The 17255-nt window shown below is 32.5% G+C and overlaps 2 protein-coding genes across 2 annotated transcripts in view; one reads left to right on the top strand and one right to left on the bottom strand.

Annotated features, from left to right (window-relative positions):
• Positions 1-12356, top strand: part of LOC107508568 (solute carrier organic anion transporter family member 1B3) — a 40733-nt gene extending 28377 nt beyond the window's left edge. The window contains exons 12-15 of the mRNA XM_016140464.2: positions 796-980; positions 5041-5105; positions 6941-7058; positions 9250-12356. Of these exons, the coding sequence (XP_015995950.2) occupies positions 796-980; positions 5041-5105; positions 6941-7058; positions 9250-9463 (582 nt within the window). The 3' untranslated portion in view covers positions 9464-12356. The remainder of the gene's footprint in view (positions 1-795; positions 981-5040; positions 5106-6940; positions 7059-9249) is intronic.
• Positions 12357-16212: 3856 nt separating this feature from the next.
• The window catches only part of SLCO1A2 (solute carrier organic anion transporter family member 1A2), a 70582-nt gene continuing 69539 nt past the window's right edge, over positions 16213-17255 (bottom strand). The window contains exon 17 of the mRNA XM_016140472.2: positions 16213-16366. Coding sequence (XP_015995958.1) covers positions 16315-16366 — 52 coding nt within the window. The 3' untranslated portion in view covers positions 16213-16314. The remainder of the gene's footprint in view (positions 16367-17255) is intronic.

The raw sequence follows: 17255 nt of genomic DNA, 5'->3' as shown, positions 1-17255 counted from the left end.
TGGATTCAAATTCGTCCTCAATTATTCAGTAATTAGTCTTTAGCACTAAGAGGTTTAAACTTTCCTTAAACCTTAGTTTAGCTTAGATGCAGAACAGAATTTATTAAAGCTGCCTATCCATGTAAAGTTGCTGCCAAATTAATCTCTAAAATCATCTGTTTCTGTGCTCTAATTGTTAGGATATCCTGTTGAGTTGAACCTCTCTGATAATAACATCATCTATTTTATAAGCTGTCATTTTGCTCTTGAATGTTGAGTTTGCTGGTCAAAGTAGAATTCCAGAACTACTGCCTGGCCTCTTTTCCCCTGGACTCTGCCCTACTTCAATGGGTATCTCTAGTCTCAGGTTTTGGCTCCTCTCATGCTACTATATTTTCTAGATTCCCTGGGTAATCCCCTCTGGAGAACTAGCCCTGACACTTAGTAGAGACTATTAAAGAGAATAAGTAGATGTGTTACAGAAAGTAAAAGTGAGTGGGAAAGAAATATTAAATAATTTATATTGAGAAAATTACATACAGTTTCAGATATTAACTTCTTCTCTACTTTCCTAATTTTTAAATCATGGATAAATTAAGTGTGAATAGTGAATTACATTTTCTTGTCTAGAAAGGAACCAATAAACTGTTTTACTTTTCAACTATTAAGCAACTATATTTTTAGAATTTTTTTCTATAAAAACTGTAAATATTTTAGCTTTGCAGAATGAAACTACTTTAAATATTATAGACTATATTTATAGCCTAGTCATATTTTACAAATATACTCTGTAATATTTCAAAAACTATTTTTTAGGTGTTTCATAACTGTAGTTGTGTGGAAGCAACTGGTTTCCAGAACAGAAATAACTCAGCATATTTGGGTGCATGCCCAAGAGATGATGGGTGTATGAAAAAATTTTATATTTTTATAGTATTTCAAATCCTGAATTCTTTTACATCTGCATTGGGAACTGCCTCAACTATCATGCTGCTTTTTAAGTGAGTAATTTTTAAAGCATTTTTATGTATATTAGACTATAAACATATCTAATAATGTATATATTTTTCCATAATATATTTAGAATCCAAATTCATATTTTATCTAAGGATTATTGTGATACTTCAATGCCATAATTAATAATAACTTTGCTTCTGATTCTTACATTACAAAATCTTGATTCCATTTTTTCTCCTTTTACTAAGAATATTAAAGCATAGACTGATTGGCAGTCACCTAAGTCCTAAAAGAATCCCTGTTGTGATTCTAAAAGAACTCCTACTTTTGATATGCCTTGCTCCCTAATGAGCCTATCAGAGTGAATCACCTATGATTTTATTGAAAGAAAACATTTGGAAAACAGATTGTTTAATACAGAGATTGTGATATTTCAAAGCTTTTAATCCACCCACAGAATGGCTATTGACCTAGTCTCTCAAATACCTTCATAGAACAGAGAAAAATATATGAGCAGAACATTCTTTTCTTCACTCATTGAACATATTTAATGAAATATTTGATGAAGAATGTTCTATGGTAAATAAAACAGATAAAGTATTTATTTCCATATAGTTTAGAGTATGACAGGAAAAAATTATGTAAAATAGCTTAAAAATAAAGACAATTATATATTGTCATTAGTATTCATAAGGAAAAAGAAGTCTATTAAAGGGAATAATAAGGAATACATAATTTTGGATTGAGGTGAAGAGCTGTGAAGAAGAGGACTCAGAGAGTATCTCTCAAAAAAAAAAGTGATTTTTAATCTAAAGGTCAAAAGAATAAGGTAAAGTTAGTCAAATGTAGAACTTTACAGGTCTAATCCTATGCAGGAAAGGGCTGGTGTGTTTGAGAAATAAAAACAAGCCAGTTGGTTGGAACATACTGAGTAAGAGAGAAATGACAGAAGATAAAATTAAAGGGTTAGGAAGGAATCATATAATACAAGCCCTATTGGTAAAATTAATTATTTGGTCACTTAAAATTGAAAACATAAATACTTGAATGTAGGTCTTAAATATATATATATATTATATATATATAATATATATATATTATAATATAATGGCCTGGGTTAACATCTAATTATACTTTTAAGACCTAGGTATTGACCATAAGTCACTGTTAGTCAATAGCATACCTGGAAGGGAAAAAACAAATGTACTAACTTTTATTAAAATGAATATAGATCTGTAGACTGAGTCTACAGTTGTTTAAATTCTACTCTGACTCCAAATCTTCTCAAATATTTATGCTAATTTATTCCACAGATATAGCTCCACCTTACTATAAATTAATGTCTACTCAAAAGGAGAAGTCCTCTATATTTGCCAAATTACAGATATTAACTTACAGAAAAATCATCTCCAAACTTCATGTTATCTTGCATCTCAATAAGTTTTAGCTTCTTAATTTAAAATCTTTCATGAAGAGAAAGAGGGTTTTAGAGATATCATTGCTCCATCATTGATAACATCTATATTTTATCTTTTAGAGAAAGTGGTTAAGATTAATATCACCATTTGTCAAAAACATTTATTAATCTTTCACTAGCCTTTGATTTTACCAAAAGGAAACTTTTGTGAAATAGACTGTAAAACAAATATAAACTTCACTCTATTAATGATTTTCCAGCTCTTATGTTATAAGGATAGCGTTAAAACTAGACTAAACAGTATTGATACTATTCAGTCATTCAATATATATTCATTATGTGCCAGGCACAATTCTAGATGCTGAGGACAGAACTGTGAACGAAGCGATGAAGGCCCTAATTTTATTAGCTTCCAGTGAGGTCAGGGGATGGAGAACTGGATGCATGTAGAAGAAAACCTAATAAATAAATAAGCTCCTAAATATATAAAATAGAAAAGGTGTTAAACATTAGAAAGAAAAATAAATCAGAGTAAGGCTATAGATTGGGGGAGGGGACAACTATTGTATTTTGGAAGTCATGTTAAAAGACCTGAAAAAAAGAATGAAGGTACAAGTCATACCGATATAAGAATAGGTACAGAGCAATCTAGGCAAGATAGCAAAGGTAAAGGCCCTGAAGCGGACCATGCTTGACACATACAAGATTAACAGTGTGTGAGGAAGAGAGAGCTAACATGGTCCAGGTAATAGACCCTTTAGGTTACAAGAAAGACTTGGAAGTTTATTCTAATTGTATTGAAAAGTTGTCAGAGAGATTTAAACATGAGAATTATACACTGGCTTATTCAATTAGAAGACTACTATGGCCATTGTATAAAGAAAATGTTTTGGGGAGATATGAATAGACATAGGAAAAGCAGAAGGCTGAGATAGTTCTTCACAGGATAGAAGCATGATTGAAGATGGTGATGGTAAAGGAAGTAGGAAGTTATTGAATCCTCAGTCTTTGTTTTGGTTTTAAGGCAAAGTCAGTACGATTTGCTGATGGATTGAATGTGGCATGTAAAAATGAAAATTAAGGATGATCCCAAGGTTATGGCCTAACTCTGGGAGGATGGTGATACTATTGAACAAATTGGGAAGGGCTAGGGAAGAGCAGATTGAAGAAAATGGGGAAGCAAGAATTTGTAATATCCCTGTAATCCTGAGATGTCTGTTAGATCTCCAGTGACAGGTCACGTATACAACCTGACATTCAGGAGAAATACTGGAGCCAGAGACATAAATTTTGATATCAGCACCATGCAGATGGTGTCTAAATCAGTAACACTGTTGAGATCTTCTAAGGCTCGAGTACAGATAAATACAACCTCTTTAAATCAATAACGCTGTTGAGATCTTCTAAGGCTCGAGTACAGATAAATACAACATCTTAGGACTAGGACCTGGACACTCTAACTTCAAAGACCAAGAATAGGAGGAGAATCCAGTGAAGGAAGCTGAGAAGGAGGTCCCATAAGGTCAGAGAAAAACCAAGATGGCAATGTACCAAAAGCCAAATTAAGAATGTATCACGAAGGAGAGAGTGAGCAACTGTGTCAAGGGCTGCTAAGAGGTCATGGCAGTTAAAGGCTAGGAAGTAACCATTGGATTTTTTTTGTGCTGGCCATGTTAACTTTGACAAAAACAGTGCATGAAGATGAGAGGGGGAAAAGCTACTTCGCAATGGATCCAGAGAAAATGCAAGAAGGGGAAGTGCAGATAGCTAGGAGGAAATTTTCTTTTTAGGTGTAGAATTTTAAAAAGAAGCAAAGAAAAGGATAAGAACTAACATGAATCTTCTGGGAGGCACTTAGCAAATGTTTGTTGAATGACTAAATCTACTTATCTCTATGAACAAATATAGTCATCCAGACAGTTCAAGAAAAAAATAAGCCTTCAAATAGGTTAATTCAATATTTCAGTAAAAATTGGATTTTTGAGCCTCAGTCACCCTCTCCCTATTGCTGCTGGATAATTCATGTACTAGATTATCATAGAGATGGTAGTGTCACTTGCTCATTGAACACAGAAAATAGAATTGTGGAAACAACTTTCTAAATGAAAGCGTGAATTAATTTCTAAGAGAGGTTACAAATGTGCTTGCTACCTTTAAAATGACATTAAAATACATTAAATACTAAAATACAGATACATTTTGACCCCCTGGTTATATTATGTAGTTCATGAATCTTATCAGTCAATACTTCTGTTAACAGCAATGACAGAAATTAGATGATAAAAAGAGCTCTGCTAAGATCTAGACTTAGATTAAAGTATCTGCTCATGGCCTGTGTCAACTAAATAGACTAGACAAAATCGGTTTCTTCATAGACATAATAAAGTCTATTTCAACCACACTCTCATTGAATTTCATAATGATCCTATATGAAAATGTTTGTTAAGTTGTCCTGAAATTACAATGTATTAAATGAATAAGGGACTTATTATTATTATTATTATTTATTATTATTATTCAATGTTTTCCTTTTAAAACAACTGAAAATATATATTTTAATGTCAGCTATTTAGTTGAAGGTTTTCAATAGACCACGAAGAACAATGACATCGAGAAATGTTTTCCTATTGGATTCAGCTTTGGATTTTAGAGGTGTTTAATGATTTCTTGCCTTTATTTTATTTCAGAAATGTTCAACCTGAACTGAAATCGCTTGCATTGGGTTTTCATGCACTAACTATACGGTCACTAGGTATGATAAATACACAGACTATAAGTTCAAGATATAAATTTTTGTGTCAAAGCTCAAAGACTGATTTTAATTAATTTCAAATTTTAAGAAAATAAAAAAGAATAGTATAAGTAAAAATCATTTCTATTCTTATGGCAAATGATAAATAATAAGAGACAGAGGAAAACTGCGTAATCTAAGAGAGAATTCAATTGTTAATTCTAGTTCAAGTTTATCTTTAACTAAAACAAGGAATCATCATATTTGTTTTACACTCTGTATTATGATATGCTGAAATAGGATTAAGAGAAGAGAAAGTTCTTCTAGCACAATAAAATAGAAAGAAAGGAACTTTGTCATCCCAGTTGTGAGCTCTATTTCGATGTGTCTAATATATGTGGCATAGTGGAACCTAAGTGCCGCGATGGGAAAAATATACACCGAGTACCATACTTGCAATTTAACAATTGTCTTCAATACAATAAATGTGTGAACTGTCCATAGCTCATATTAAATTGAAAAAAGGTACCTGGAAAATAGATTATTTGAAGTTTTAAAATTCCATTAACGATTTAAGACCAAATTTGTTAACTAAAAATGTAATTCAATAAGTTTGATCAGATCAGTGGTTTTATATGGGGAAAAGAAATTATTGGCATATATTCTTTATTTTTCAAAGAGTGGCTGTGATTTTTTGAAAGCTGTGAATTTCTCACCCATTTTTTCCTCAGATATATTGACCTCAGATACCAGCCCCTTGTCATTTAAGATTTCTCACTCTCAGAAAATTGAGAATGATTAAAAATAAATGAATTCAGTAAAATTATAAAATGTGAATCACTACCATTTTATGTAACAAAATAAAAACCAAAAATTATTTATCGAAATACAAAAAAGGACAAAGTATAATTATGAATACTTCAGTTCTACCACTCGAAGAATAGAGCTCTATTGCCATGTTTAAAAATTTTTGATCAAATTACCAATGCTTAGAAATAGGAGTCAATCTCATAGTTTATTAAAATAGCAGTAAAAGCAGACAGATGTATATTAAGATAATGTACATGTTCCTAAAAAAATTTTACAGTCTGCAAAATTATATACCATAATTAAATAGGATTAGGCACAGACCACTAAAGACTTAGGCATCATTGTAATCAAACACTAATAGAAACAAAATTCAGCACCGCAGGCCCTAACCTGGACAGCCCAGGCTGCTTCAAAAGGCATAAAAATGCAAACGATCTGTGGAGAGAAAATATATGATCGTGGGCTCTAGTGACACCAAGAAGGTAGGAGTGGAGCTCTGAGCAGAGAAAGGAGGACAACCTGCCAGGAGCCTAGCATTCTATAAGGTCGGGCCTGGGCTTTTTGATAGAGGAAGTCCTAGTGTTGGCACTTACCTTTTAATTTTCTTAAAAATAGTGTTGAAAAATCTCTTGCCTTTGTAGCAGTTAAGCTGTGAGTTTTTTTCATTTCCTCATAAAATTATGTCCCATTCTCTTTGCCTAAAAAATAAAAAGCATGACTTTCATGTTTTACTAATAACATTCTTCTTTTTAACCAGGCTTAAGATAATTGGCATTATCGGAAGAACAGAGTGTACAGGCATATAAAATTCCTTTTTCTTCATGTGTGGTGGCAGGGTGAGGATAGATATCTATGCTGTTACATGTGGTTTGATATTTTGAGATTCCTAATAATCTTAATTCTGAAGTCTAGTTAGGTCAAAACAATGGAAGAATTCTCCAAAATGTTTAACTTTTATTTATTCCAAAGTGTACCAATGTGGAATATCACCCTGTTACATTTGAAACATGTTTCTTAAATTGACGTCTTCTCATCTCATGTTGTAGGAGGAATTCCAGTTCCTATATATTTTGGGGCTCTGATTGATAAAACATGTATGAAGTGGTCCATCAACAGCTATGGAAAGCGAGGGTCTTGTAGAATATATAATTCTAGGTTATTTGGGTAAGTTGTCATTAATATATTTTATTAATTTGTATTTTCCCTTAACTATGCAAATATGAAACTGCAAGTATTAGCAGAAATTATGATAGAAATTCTTTTAATTATCTACGAAGCAGGAATGTTTTTAAGTGTGACCCAAATCCCAAAATCATAGTAGAAAAAAAATGATAAAATATTTTTAAAATTCTATATCACAAAACTTATCTGAAGCAAAATTTGAAGACAAAAGATAAACTGGAAAAAAATTGTAATTCATGACACAGACACAAAGCAAATGTCCTAAATATATAAAGAGATCTTAAAAAATGAAAATAATATCAAATACCGGCAAGGGTGTGAAACACCAGGAACTCTCATTTTGCTGGTGGAAAAGCAAAATGTTACAGCCAGCGTGGAAAACAGTGTATTCATTGGTGAGAGCACCGCTTTTTTAAAAAAATTTCCACTTTAGACATTATTTCTTACTAGCTAAACATAGGCTTATTGTGTAATCAAGGAATTGTGTTCTTGAGTATTTATTTACCCAAATGAGCTGGAAATTTATAGCCACACAAAAACCTGGACATAGTATTTATAGCAGTTTTACTAATAATTACCAAAAAAAAAAAATGGAAGCAACTGAGATGTCCTTTAGTAGGTAAATAAACAAATTGTGATACCTTCATACAACAAAATATTATTCAACAATATAAAGAAATGAGCTATCAAGCTACAAAAAAATTAGGCAGAAATGTAAATGCACATTGCTAAGAGAAAAGAGGCAGTCTGAAAAAGCTACATACTTTATGATTCCAAACATAGAATCTTTCATAAAGTTTGTACCATCCCAGCCAACAGGAAACAACTCTCTTTAGAACTCAGCATTTTGCAGCTCACTCATGGCCCTTATCTCTTTCCCTTTGGTCAGTTATGTTCATTGTTTAAAGTACTTTGCAAAGTAATTGCCTAAATATTGTCTAAAGTGAAATTAAAAAAAAAAAAAAACAGCACACTCACCAATGAATATACAAAAATAGTTTAATTATTTTTCAGATTTATTATGTAGAAATAATAACCAGATAATCATTCATTGATTTTTATCTAGCAAGACAAATAATATCATCAACTCCTAATCCAAAGAATAGAAATCTATATTATGATATCAGTCCTAAAATCTAAAACCCAACTTCTTCAAGTTTTCTCAGCAATAGTCACCTAACCAGAAACCTATATTAATTTTCTTGATAGCAATGGAATTTTTAAAAAGTTCAACATTAGTGTATTACTACTTGACATAACCCAAGCATGAGGCAAATATACTCGAAGACTTTTTAAATATTTCTTTCATCTTATTTGGTATACCACAAGATCCCACTGAACAGGTCAAAATTATATAATTAATTCCATTCACATTCAATTAAACCTGATTGTTCAAAATATTTTTTGCATAAAGCTTGTCGACATTCAATTAATGGTGTCATGAGGCCAGTGAGTGCTTCCTAACTTACCATGTTAGTTGCCATCAGTTTTTCCTGTTCATTGTAATCATTTGTGGAGCTTTTAAAAAAAATACTAATTTATTTGTCCCACCATTAGAGATTTTGATTTAATTCATCAAGGGATGTGGCCTGGGTGTGAAAGTTTTTAAATCTCCTCAGGTGATTTTGTTTGTTTGCTCCTCAGGTGATTTTAATGTGCAACCAAAGTTGAGACTCACAGGAATAGACCATGTGTGCTAGATTGTTTTGTGTGGTTTTGTCAAATACTTCCAGTGGGCCACGCTGCAGGGCCTTTCAGATTGCATTCAGCCTATAAGCTAAACGATGGCTCTTGGTTCAATCAAAATGGATTCAATTTGGTTATCTCAGTCAATTCATTCTCTTTATAATCTGTCACACTACACATGAACTAATCTGTTTTAGAGAAAGTTAACCATTCCAAATACACCTTATTTTATAGAAAGCACTTGGGTAGTTCATTAACCACCCTTAGTTTCTGTTTAAAATATTCTGCTTAATATTCTGTTTAAAATAATCAAAAACTCCTTATGCGCCAATAAAAATAATTAGAATCGCTGCCTTAATATTTTTATATATAATTTATGTATAATTTCTAACATCATTTTTAAGGTCTTCTGCATACTGGAGAGGAGCTCTGTAAATTATTTCACACAATAAAAATTAAAATGAAAATTGATTTTCTTTTTTCACAGGTACAGCTTCTGGGGCTTGATTGGGAGCACTAAGTTCTTAGCACTTATTTTGTTTATTGTATTTATGTATGCTATGAAGAAAAAATATCAAGGAAAAGATACCAAGGCATCAGAAAATGGAAGAAAAACTGCGAATGAAGAAAACTTAAAATTCTTAAATAATTATGGACGCTGCATACCTCCTGCCAGAGCAGATAGTGAAACACACATGTGAGGGGAGGGGAAAAAAAATCCCTCTGTTGCTGTATTTTCAATCAACGTCATGTACATTCAGTAGGATGCCATTTCTGAGCATTTTCCGATTCCTTTGCTAGTAATTCCCACACACTTTACATGTGATGGAACAATGAATTACCTATGAATTTATAATAATGAAACAAACTATAAACAAAAAGGAATAGAAGTACTCATTGGTAGCATGAGGCTATGTATTTGTGGTTAAGATTAGAACATATGATCCATATAAATTTAAAGTGAGAGATATGATAAGTATGTAATAGAAGAAAAAGTATTTGCTCAGGCAACATAACTCAATAAAATCAGTGACTAGAAAATAGGTAGAGATGAAGGGGGGAGGGGGCAGAAATTAATATAGCCTAAATAAACATTAAAAAAGAAAGCTTAAGATTAAAAAAAAAGAAAAAGTCAAGACCAGTTACTCAAGCCTGAAGTCTAGTATGATGGAGCATTTATGTTGTTATGACATCTGTCATTCATGTATTAAGTCATATATTTCTCAAACCTTATCATTTATAATTTAAAATTGAATTTATCTAGCAATCCCTGATGCATCTTCTTCCAATCTCTCATTAAAATACTGCTAAAGATATAGCAATAATCAAAAATTTGCAAGCTATGATTATCAGACAACATATTAAAGAATGTGTTTTAAGTTTCTTTTGGGCCCATGGAAATAACTTAATATAAATCCATGGAAATGGATAAAGAAAAAATGACATAAACTTGAGAAAGTAAAGCCCATTTAAAAGATGTGTCTTCATTTCACCTGTCTGCTCCTGGAGGAAGTGAAATTCACATCAGATAATTTTTGAGCTGTCTCTCAATTGCATTGTTTTTTCGTGTGTTTATTTGTTTTTTTGTTTGTTTGTTTTGTTTTGTGCACAAAGAGACATCTTTCACATCCTTGCAAGTAGGACAAGAAATAGAGTAATAGAGTACAAATATTTAAATATTGAATTTGCTAGTGACAGCAGCATTGTTATTGTGAATGTTAGAAATTATAGCGTTTATTGTAGATAGGTTAAAATAAATTTTTCTTTTGGTACCAGAATTGCCTGTGAAAAAAATTTTGAGGACTCCAATCTTATACTCACCATAGAGATTCTGATTCAAAGCATTTGTGATGTTAAATCTGTTGACATCTCCTTTAAAAAAAAATCCATATAGAGCCCTTGATGAAGAGATACAAAAAAAACAAACTGCAGGATAGGAGAAGATATTCCCATGTATAGCAAAGTCATATGACATGAAAGCTTGCAAGAATCAGGAACTGGACTAAAAGTTATATATAACAACCTATTCTCAAGTTGTAGACCTGAGAAAAGATTCATTAATCACAGAGGCAGAAATTTTGAAAGACTATCCTCCTTGCTAGATTGATAAATAACAAATCTAATGGGATCTTGTCTCAGTGAAAATAAACAGAAAAATTATGAAGCTCTTTAAAAAAAAAAAAAGAAAAGCAATGTTTTGAATGTTTATTTATTCAATAATTTTTGAGTGTCAAATATCTGTCAGACAAAATGAAGTATAATAGTAAACAAAAACAAAGAGGGATAGTGCTTCTTGAAGTTTACACTTTCAAAGGGAAGGACAATAATTAAATTAAATTATAAAATAATAAAATAATATAAATTAAAAGGATAAATTTATTATTTCTAAATATGATATGTACAGTGAGGGAAAGGAACATTAAAACATTTACCTCAGATTATTGGTTCTACTTCAGAATCCAAGAATCAAGAATAAATATATTAATATTTAATTAATTAGCATTTCTTAAACAGGAATTCGAATCTTAGGGGAAAAAAAGGAGGAAAAATTTAATAAATATGAATAAGATAAAGGAAGCTTGCAAAGAATGAAAATAATGCAAGAATGTAATTAAAATATATATTGGATGACGTTAAAAGAAGAGAATGGTCAAAAAAACAGGTCAATGATGAGGAAGTTACATTTGAAAATCTGTCAAAATATGGAAGAAAAAGATAAAGAAGCAAATTATAAAAGAAGGTAGATGGTTAAGAGAACAAATTAAGGCACCAACCTAAGAAATTTGATATTTTTAAAGAAGAAATTAGATCTGGAAAGGAAGTGTTAATCAAAGATTTAGGAGAAGAATGCCTTTCCACTATGAAGAAAGACTTGGGTATACAGACTGAAGTTTCTTCACACTCCTATCCATTTTCATACAATGGAGCCTTTGACCTTGATGTTTCTTGCTCCTGAAATGCTCTTTTCACCTAATTAACTGCTTCTCAGCATTGAGATCTAAGCTTCATCGCATTTCGTCAATGTCTCTGACTTCACTACTCAAAAATCTTCCAATTATATATGTAGCAAGTTAGCACTTATCAAATGGTAATTTTACATTTATTTGTGATTATGTAATAAGTATCTGTCACCTCTACTCGTAATACTATAGGAAGGTAGGAATTGAACTCATTTTATCTATTTTATTCCCAGCCTCTAGCTTGGTGTGTTACACACAATAGGTGCTTTATCAATTATTTTTGAATGAATGAATGAATGAATGAATGTATGAAGTTCAAAAATGTCTTATTAAATATTGTCATAAATAAGAACTGAAAGAAACATGCAAAAATAAAAATAGCTAGCTGCATTAAGGTCATTGGATATGGAGTGATGGTCTCAGATGTTTTAAAGACTTTCTTTAATATTTTAAAACAAAAAATTTCTAAATGTCAAAAAAGTATCTTTTGACTGTCATTAATAGGCTAAGCACAGGAGATTAAAAAAAAAAAACATTTATGAAATAAAACCTTTGCCCTTTGGGAGCTCATAAATGAGATGGGAAAGTAGGCATGTAAACATGATACATATACTATAATAAATTCTGTAATAGAATAAAAAACGTTCGAGTCTCTAATTCACGGGGACCATGGTAATCTCTTTGTTTCAATTTCAACATATGTATTACTGAAGATTTTACCAAAACAAAATGATTAAGAATTAATCATAACAAATTTGGCAGAGGTCATTGTTAGTTTACTCTGTGTGCCTTCTACCCTTTTTAGAAAGACTGTGCTTACCATCTAGAACTCCAGAATCAACTTGATGAGATGATTGCAACATAAGCAGTATAATTAGCAACATCTTAAAGCATTCCTGACCATTAACCCATAGACTCACCTCTCACCCTCAACCAACCTCCACTGTTAAACTTGATACTGACCCAAGTTCCATCATTGGAAGTTTATTCCTTTGAAGTAAGACTTTCCCTTTAGTTAAATTGGAAGAGATCATATATGACCATATGAGATTCCAATCATTTTTAAGAAGTAGGTTTTTGATAGGAGTACAAGTGGAGAACATGAGAGGAAGAGAAAATGTGCAGAGAGGAAGAGAAAAAGGTCACAGAAAAATGAGATAATAAACACTAAAAATTCAAAAAGATTTTTGTCCTCTACTCATCATTTTATTTAGGCCTCATGTTAATAATAATGATTCTATACATTTAAATCTTCTGCAAAAATGTTCCTTTGAGCCATGTTTATTAAAATGTCTTCATTTGTTTAATAATTCTGTCTAACAATTTATCGAGTAATCTGTTTCACATCTAGAGTCTAGCCCTATCTACAGCCACGCTACCTTGAACAAGCCCGATCCCATCTGATCTCAGAAACTAAGCAGGCTTGGGCCTGGTTAGCACGTGGGTGGGAGACTACTTAGGAAAACCAGGTACTGTAGGCATAAAAAAAAATAAAAAATAAAGGATTGTAAGCTGACAAGGTCCTTGCAATCAGTTAGGTCAACTAAGGGTTGCCTTACGTTAAAAAAAAAAGAAAAAGAAAAGAAAAGAAAAGCCAGGATCAGTACTGTATTACTGGTCTTTTCTTTTTTAAAAAAAAATAAAAAGAGAGAGAGAGAGTTTAGCCCTGATAATTACTTTGCCTATCCAGACTATTTTCTATTGCCTTTTTATGTCTCAGAATTTTCTGTTGAAGACCATAAATGGAGTATAGGACAATCGGTACTGAGGTGAATGTTTTTTATACTTGAAGATGAGCTCATTTTTCCTTCTTCTAGGCCTATAGTGCGGATTTGTATCAGGAGTAAGGCTGGGTTTGAAGTTTATTGTTGCTATGGTTATCCTCTGTGCCTCAAGAGCTTTGAATTCCTCTGGGGAAACTTCGTATCTAGGGTCTGCTCTCTACTTGGATTTTATTCTTCCTTTTCTCCTGTTACCCAGAAACAATCTCTCTTACAACTCTCCCAACTATAGTCCACTCTCCTTTTTTTAATTTATTTAATTAGTTTCAAGTACATTGGTTAGACATTTATATAGTTTGTAAAATGATCCCCCCAATTGCTCCCTCCCTCCCCTGACCCTCCACCTAGCCAAATTATTAATGCTATAGTCCATTCTTGTATTTGCTAGATGCTTGTTATCACAGTTGGGGGAAGGGGCGGAGGAGGTGGACTTAAGCAGGCTCTGTGAACCTGGGTCTTAGGGGTGCCCCGCCCCTCCCCCAGAAGAGGAACTTTTGTTTCTTGAGTCTCTTCTCGGTGGTAGGATTTTTCAACAAGTTCCAACAGTTTAGGTTGCCCTTCCTCACTGGAGAAAGGGTTTTGTTCCTTAGGGGAAGAAAGGGAGACTGAATTTGAGAGGTCACTGCTATTCTTCACCACCTCCCTCCCAAGAGTGCTCTCTCCAGATTCCCTCTGATCTTCCTTGAGGGTGTGTCTGGTGGGGGTCCTGGGGAAATCACCTGCAAGAGGTGTAATCTCACCTTTGTACGCAGCCTTCTGACACTTCATTTTCTCATGCCTACCCACACCTAGTCTTTGCGAATTTCTAGCTGAATCATTTAACTGACATAAATGGCATTGGGTGGCTTCTGCCTCAAGTTAATAAATGTTCAAATCTTGTTTCTCCCTGCAGAAACCTCTCTGTCCAGATGCCCTGTTAACTCTTTGCCCAATAACCTCAGATCATTTATGGGTTCAAGAAAAGTCATAATTTGCATTTTATTCAGCTTTTTCTAGTTATAAGGGTGTGGATTCAATACTGTTTTCTTCTCTCTGCATGTCTGAGCTGAAACCAGGAGTTTCACTTTTATTCCTTTGATGTGAAGGAAAATGTATTTCAATTATCTTTATGAACTTTTAAGACCTATTTAAATTATTTGAGAGCATTTCTCTTCCTTTTCCTCTCTTGATTCTAGTCAATAGGTCCTCCAGTAACTAGTAAATTATCAATTTGTAAACAATTCTTAGCACATATATCATTCCGAACTGTACCTTTTCTAAAACAACTCATTTCATAGGCCCAGGTCATCAGGCAAGAAGGTTTTTATTTTGTTTCCGTTGAGTTCTTTTTATCGTCTCTGTTGATTTTTTTTTAAAGATCAGAAGTTTTTTCAAAATAGTAGGTCTTGTTTTGTTAACTTGGGATTTTTTACCCAAAGATTTATCCCTAATACCTGTGCATAAAGAGTTCTATGATGTTCTTTTAGCAATATTTCTCATATTCTTATGATCCTTTCTTTAATATGAGATCCTAAATAGCTAATAAAGAAAATAACAAATAATATCATTAAGAATGAAGGTAGAAGAAAAGGTACAGTCTTGCAAATACATTTGATATTTGGACTGACTACAAGAACATTTTCAATGTGGCAAATTTGTTCGAGTTATTTGCTGTATGCTATATTAAATCTGCAAGTGATTTTTCTTCCAGATTTTAAGGAAACCTACAGAATTATCAAAAGAATGAGGTTTTCTAACTCATATTGAAGCCACATAAATATCTTTTCCCCCATATTAGCCATTCTAAGGAATTTAGCACAGTATGTCATTGCTGATGGGAAGAATCTCCGTCTCTGTCTCCCTCCTCTTCCTCCTCCTCATAACTTCTATTGCTTTCATTTCATTTAGTAATCAAAAACTGATGTTAGTAAAGGCTCGTTTTTTTTTAATTTACCAAGCTTGACATCTAGAGACCAAAATAATCTTGTCAATATCTACATTTCAAAAAGTACTGGAATTTTGTTTGAGATTTCACTGAACCTATAGATAAATTTTGAGAGATCTGACATCCTTACAATATTAAACCTTTGAATCAGTGAATGTGATATATATCTTAATTTCTCTGAACTGTTTTATAGTTGAGGCAGTAGTCTTAGACACTTGTTATGGGATTTAGTGCTAGGCTTTCAATGTGTTTTTCTTTTTTCAATGCTACACTAAATGGTACACCTTACTAATATAATTTCCGAATTGCTTTTGACATATGAAAAACTACATTTGATTTCGTGTATTGCCCTTTTATACAGTGAACTTTATTAAAATTCACTTATTAATTTTGACAGTGATTAAATCTGTAGTACCTTTTGAATTTTCTGCATATAAACATGTCACTGCTAGTTTTATTGTTCCTTCCTTATCCTTACAAATTTTAATTCTTTTTCTTCCCGTTTCCCTGGCTGTGATATGATATTGAATAGAAATGGTGATAGCAGGCATTATCGATCGTCTCACTTCCAATATCAGCAGGAAAACTTTGCTATTTCCCATTTAATTATAATGTTTGCAGTAGGGGTTTTTAAATCGTGATTGTATCCTGAAGCACATCACATGGAAATTTGTGATTTTTCTACTCATTCTAAATATTTACTTTTTAACTTCATTGTATATTCACAATTTAAAATATTTTCCTATAGAGGACCTCCTCTCAAATTTATGTTTCCCTCCACAAAAGTTAGCCCCACCCCTGCTGGTGCACATGCTCGGTGCTGCATCCAGAAGCCAGACTCTCGCTGTGTTCCTGCTCCACCATCCTTCAGCTGTCGCCTTTCATCTCTATGCTTCTCGCCTTTTGATTGCAAGATGACTCCTTGCTGCTTCACAAGGCCTAGTATCCATAGTTTAGGAAGGAAAAAGGAAAAGGACAAATGTCTTCTTCGAAAGCTTTCTTTTTATTTTAGAAAAAAAAAAATCCCTTCCCAATTAGCAAACTTCTGCCAATGTCTCATCGAGTAATACTGTAATCACTGTAACTGTAGCCAGTAACAAAGGAGATATTCTTAAATTTGTTTCTACTGTTCTGTCAATCAAGACTGAATGTATTTCTTTCTCTCTGTCAATCCAGAGTTATCATTTCCCACCAAGACCTGAATGGGAAGCTTATGTAAAAACTCTGAGTCCTTAGTGACTCACCACATATCCATAGTGTTTAAAGTTACCTTATACTGTTATTTGGTGTTCTGTATTAATTTCTATGTAAATTTACCCACCCTAATAAAATGACACCACTTGAATGTTCCTTCAGTTCTATAGCCTATAACTTAGTTATCATATCCCTCCTATGTGCACACCAACACAAATACTCTCTAAAACCAAGTATAAAAATGAGAAAACAGTTGTTCAATAAACACACACTGGAGAGCCTCAGCAACTCTTATCATTGGAGGACTCAATTTCATCTCTTTCTGTAAAATGCACTGCCTTTGTTGATGTGTTATTCTTTATGAAACATTATTTTTAATCATGTGTCACATGCAAAAGGGGAAAAAATCAGAGTACAAAGAAACTGAACTGAAAGATAAATGTATAGTTTTTTGCTCTTCCTTATGATAATCCAATGTCACAGAGGCAATCACTTTGAAATAATTCAAACATGTTTGTAAATCTTATCTATTTATCAAGTTTAAAATACATTTTTAAACTTTATGCTATAAAATATGAAGAATGATTATTCATTCCCTCTCTTTCCATTTACATTTCTTCTCCTGATTTCTGTT

Source organism: Rousettus aegyptiacus, unplaced genomic scaffold, assembly GCF_014176215.1.
Source record: "Rousettus aegyptiacus isolate mRouAeg1 unplaced genomic scaffold, mRouAeg1.p scaffold_m13_p_2, whole genome shotgun sequence".
Classification (NCBI taxonomy): Eukaryota; Metazoa; Chordata; class Mammalia; order Chiroptera; family Pteropodidae; genus Rousettus; species Rousettus aegyptiacus.
The sequence above is the reverse complement of the archived record's forward strand: the minus strand, read 5'-3'. Positions and strand labels throughout refer to the sequence as shown.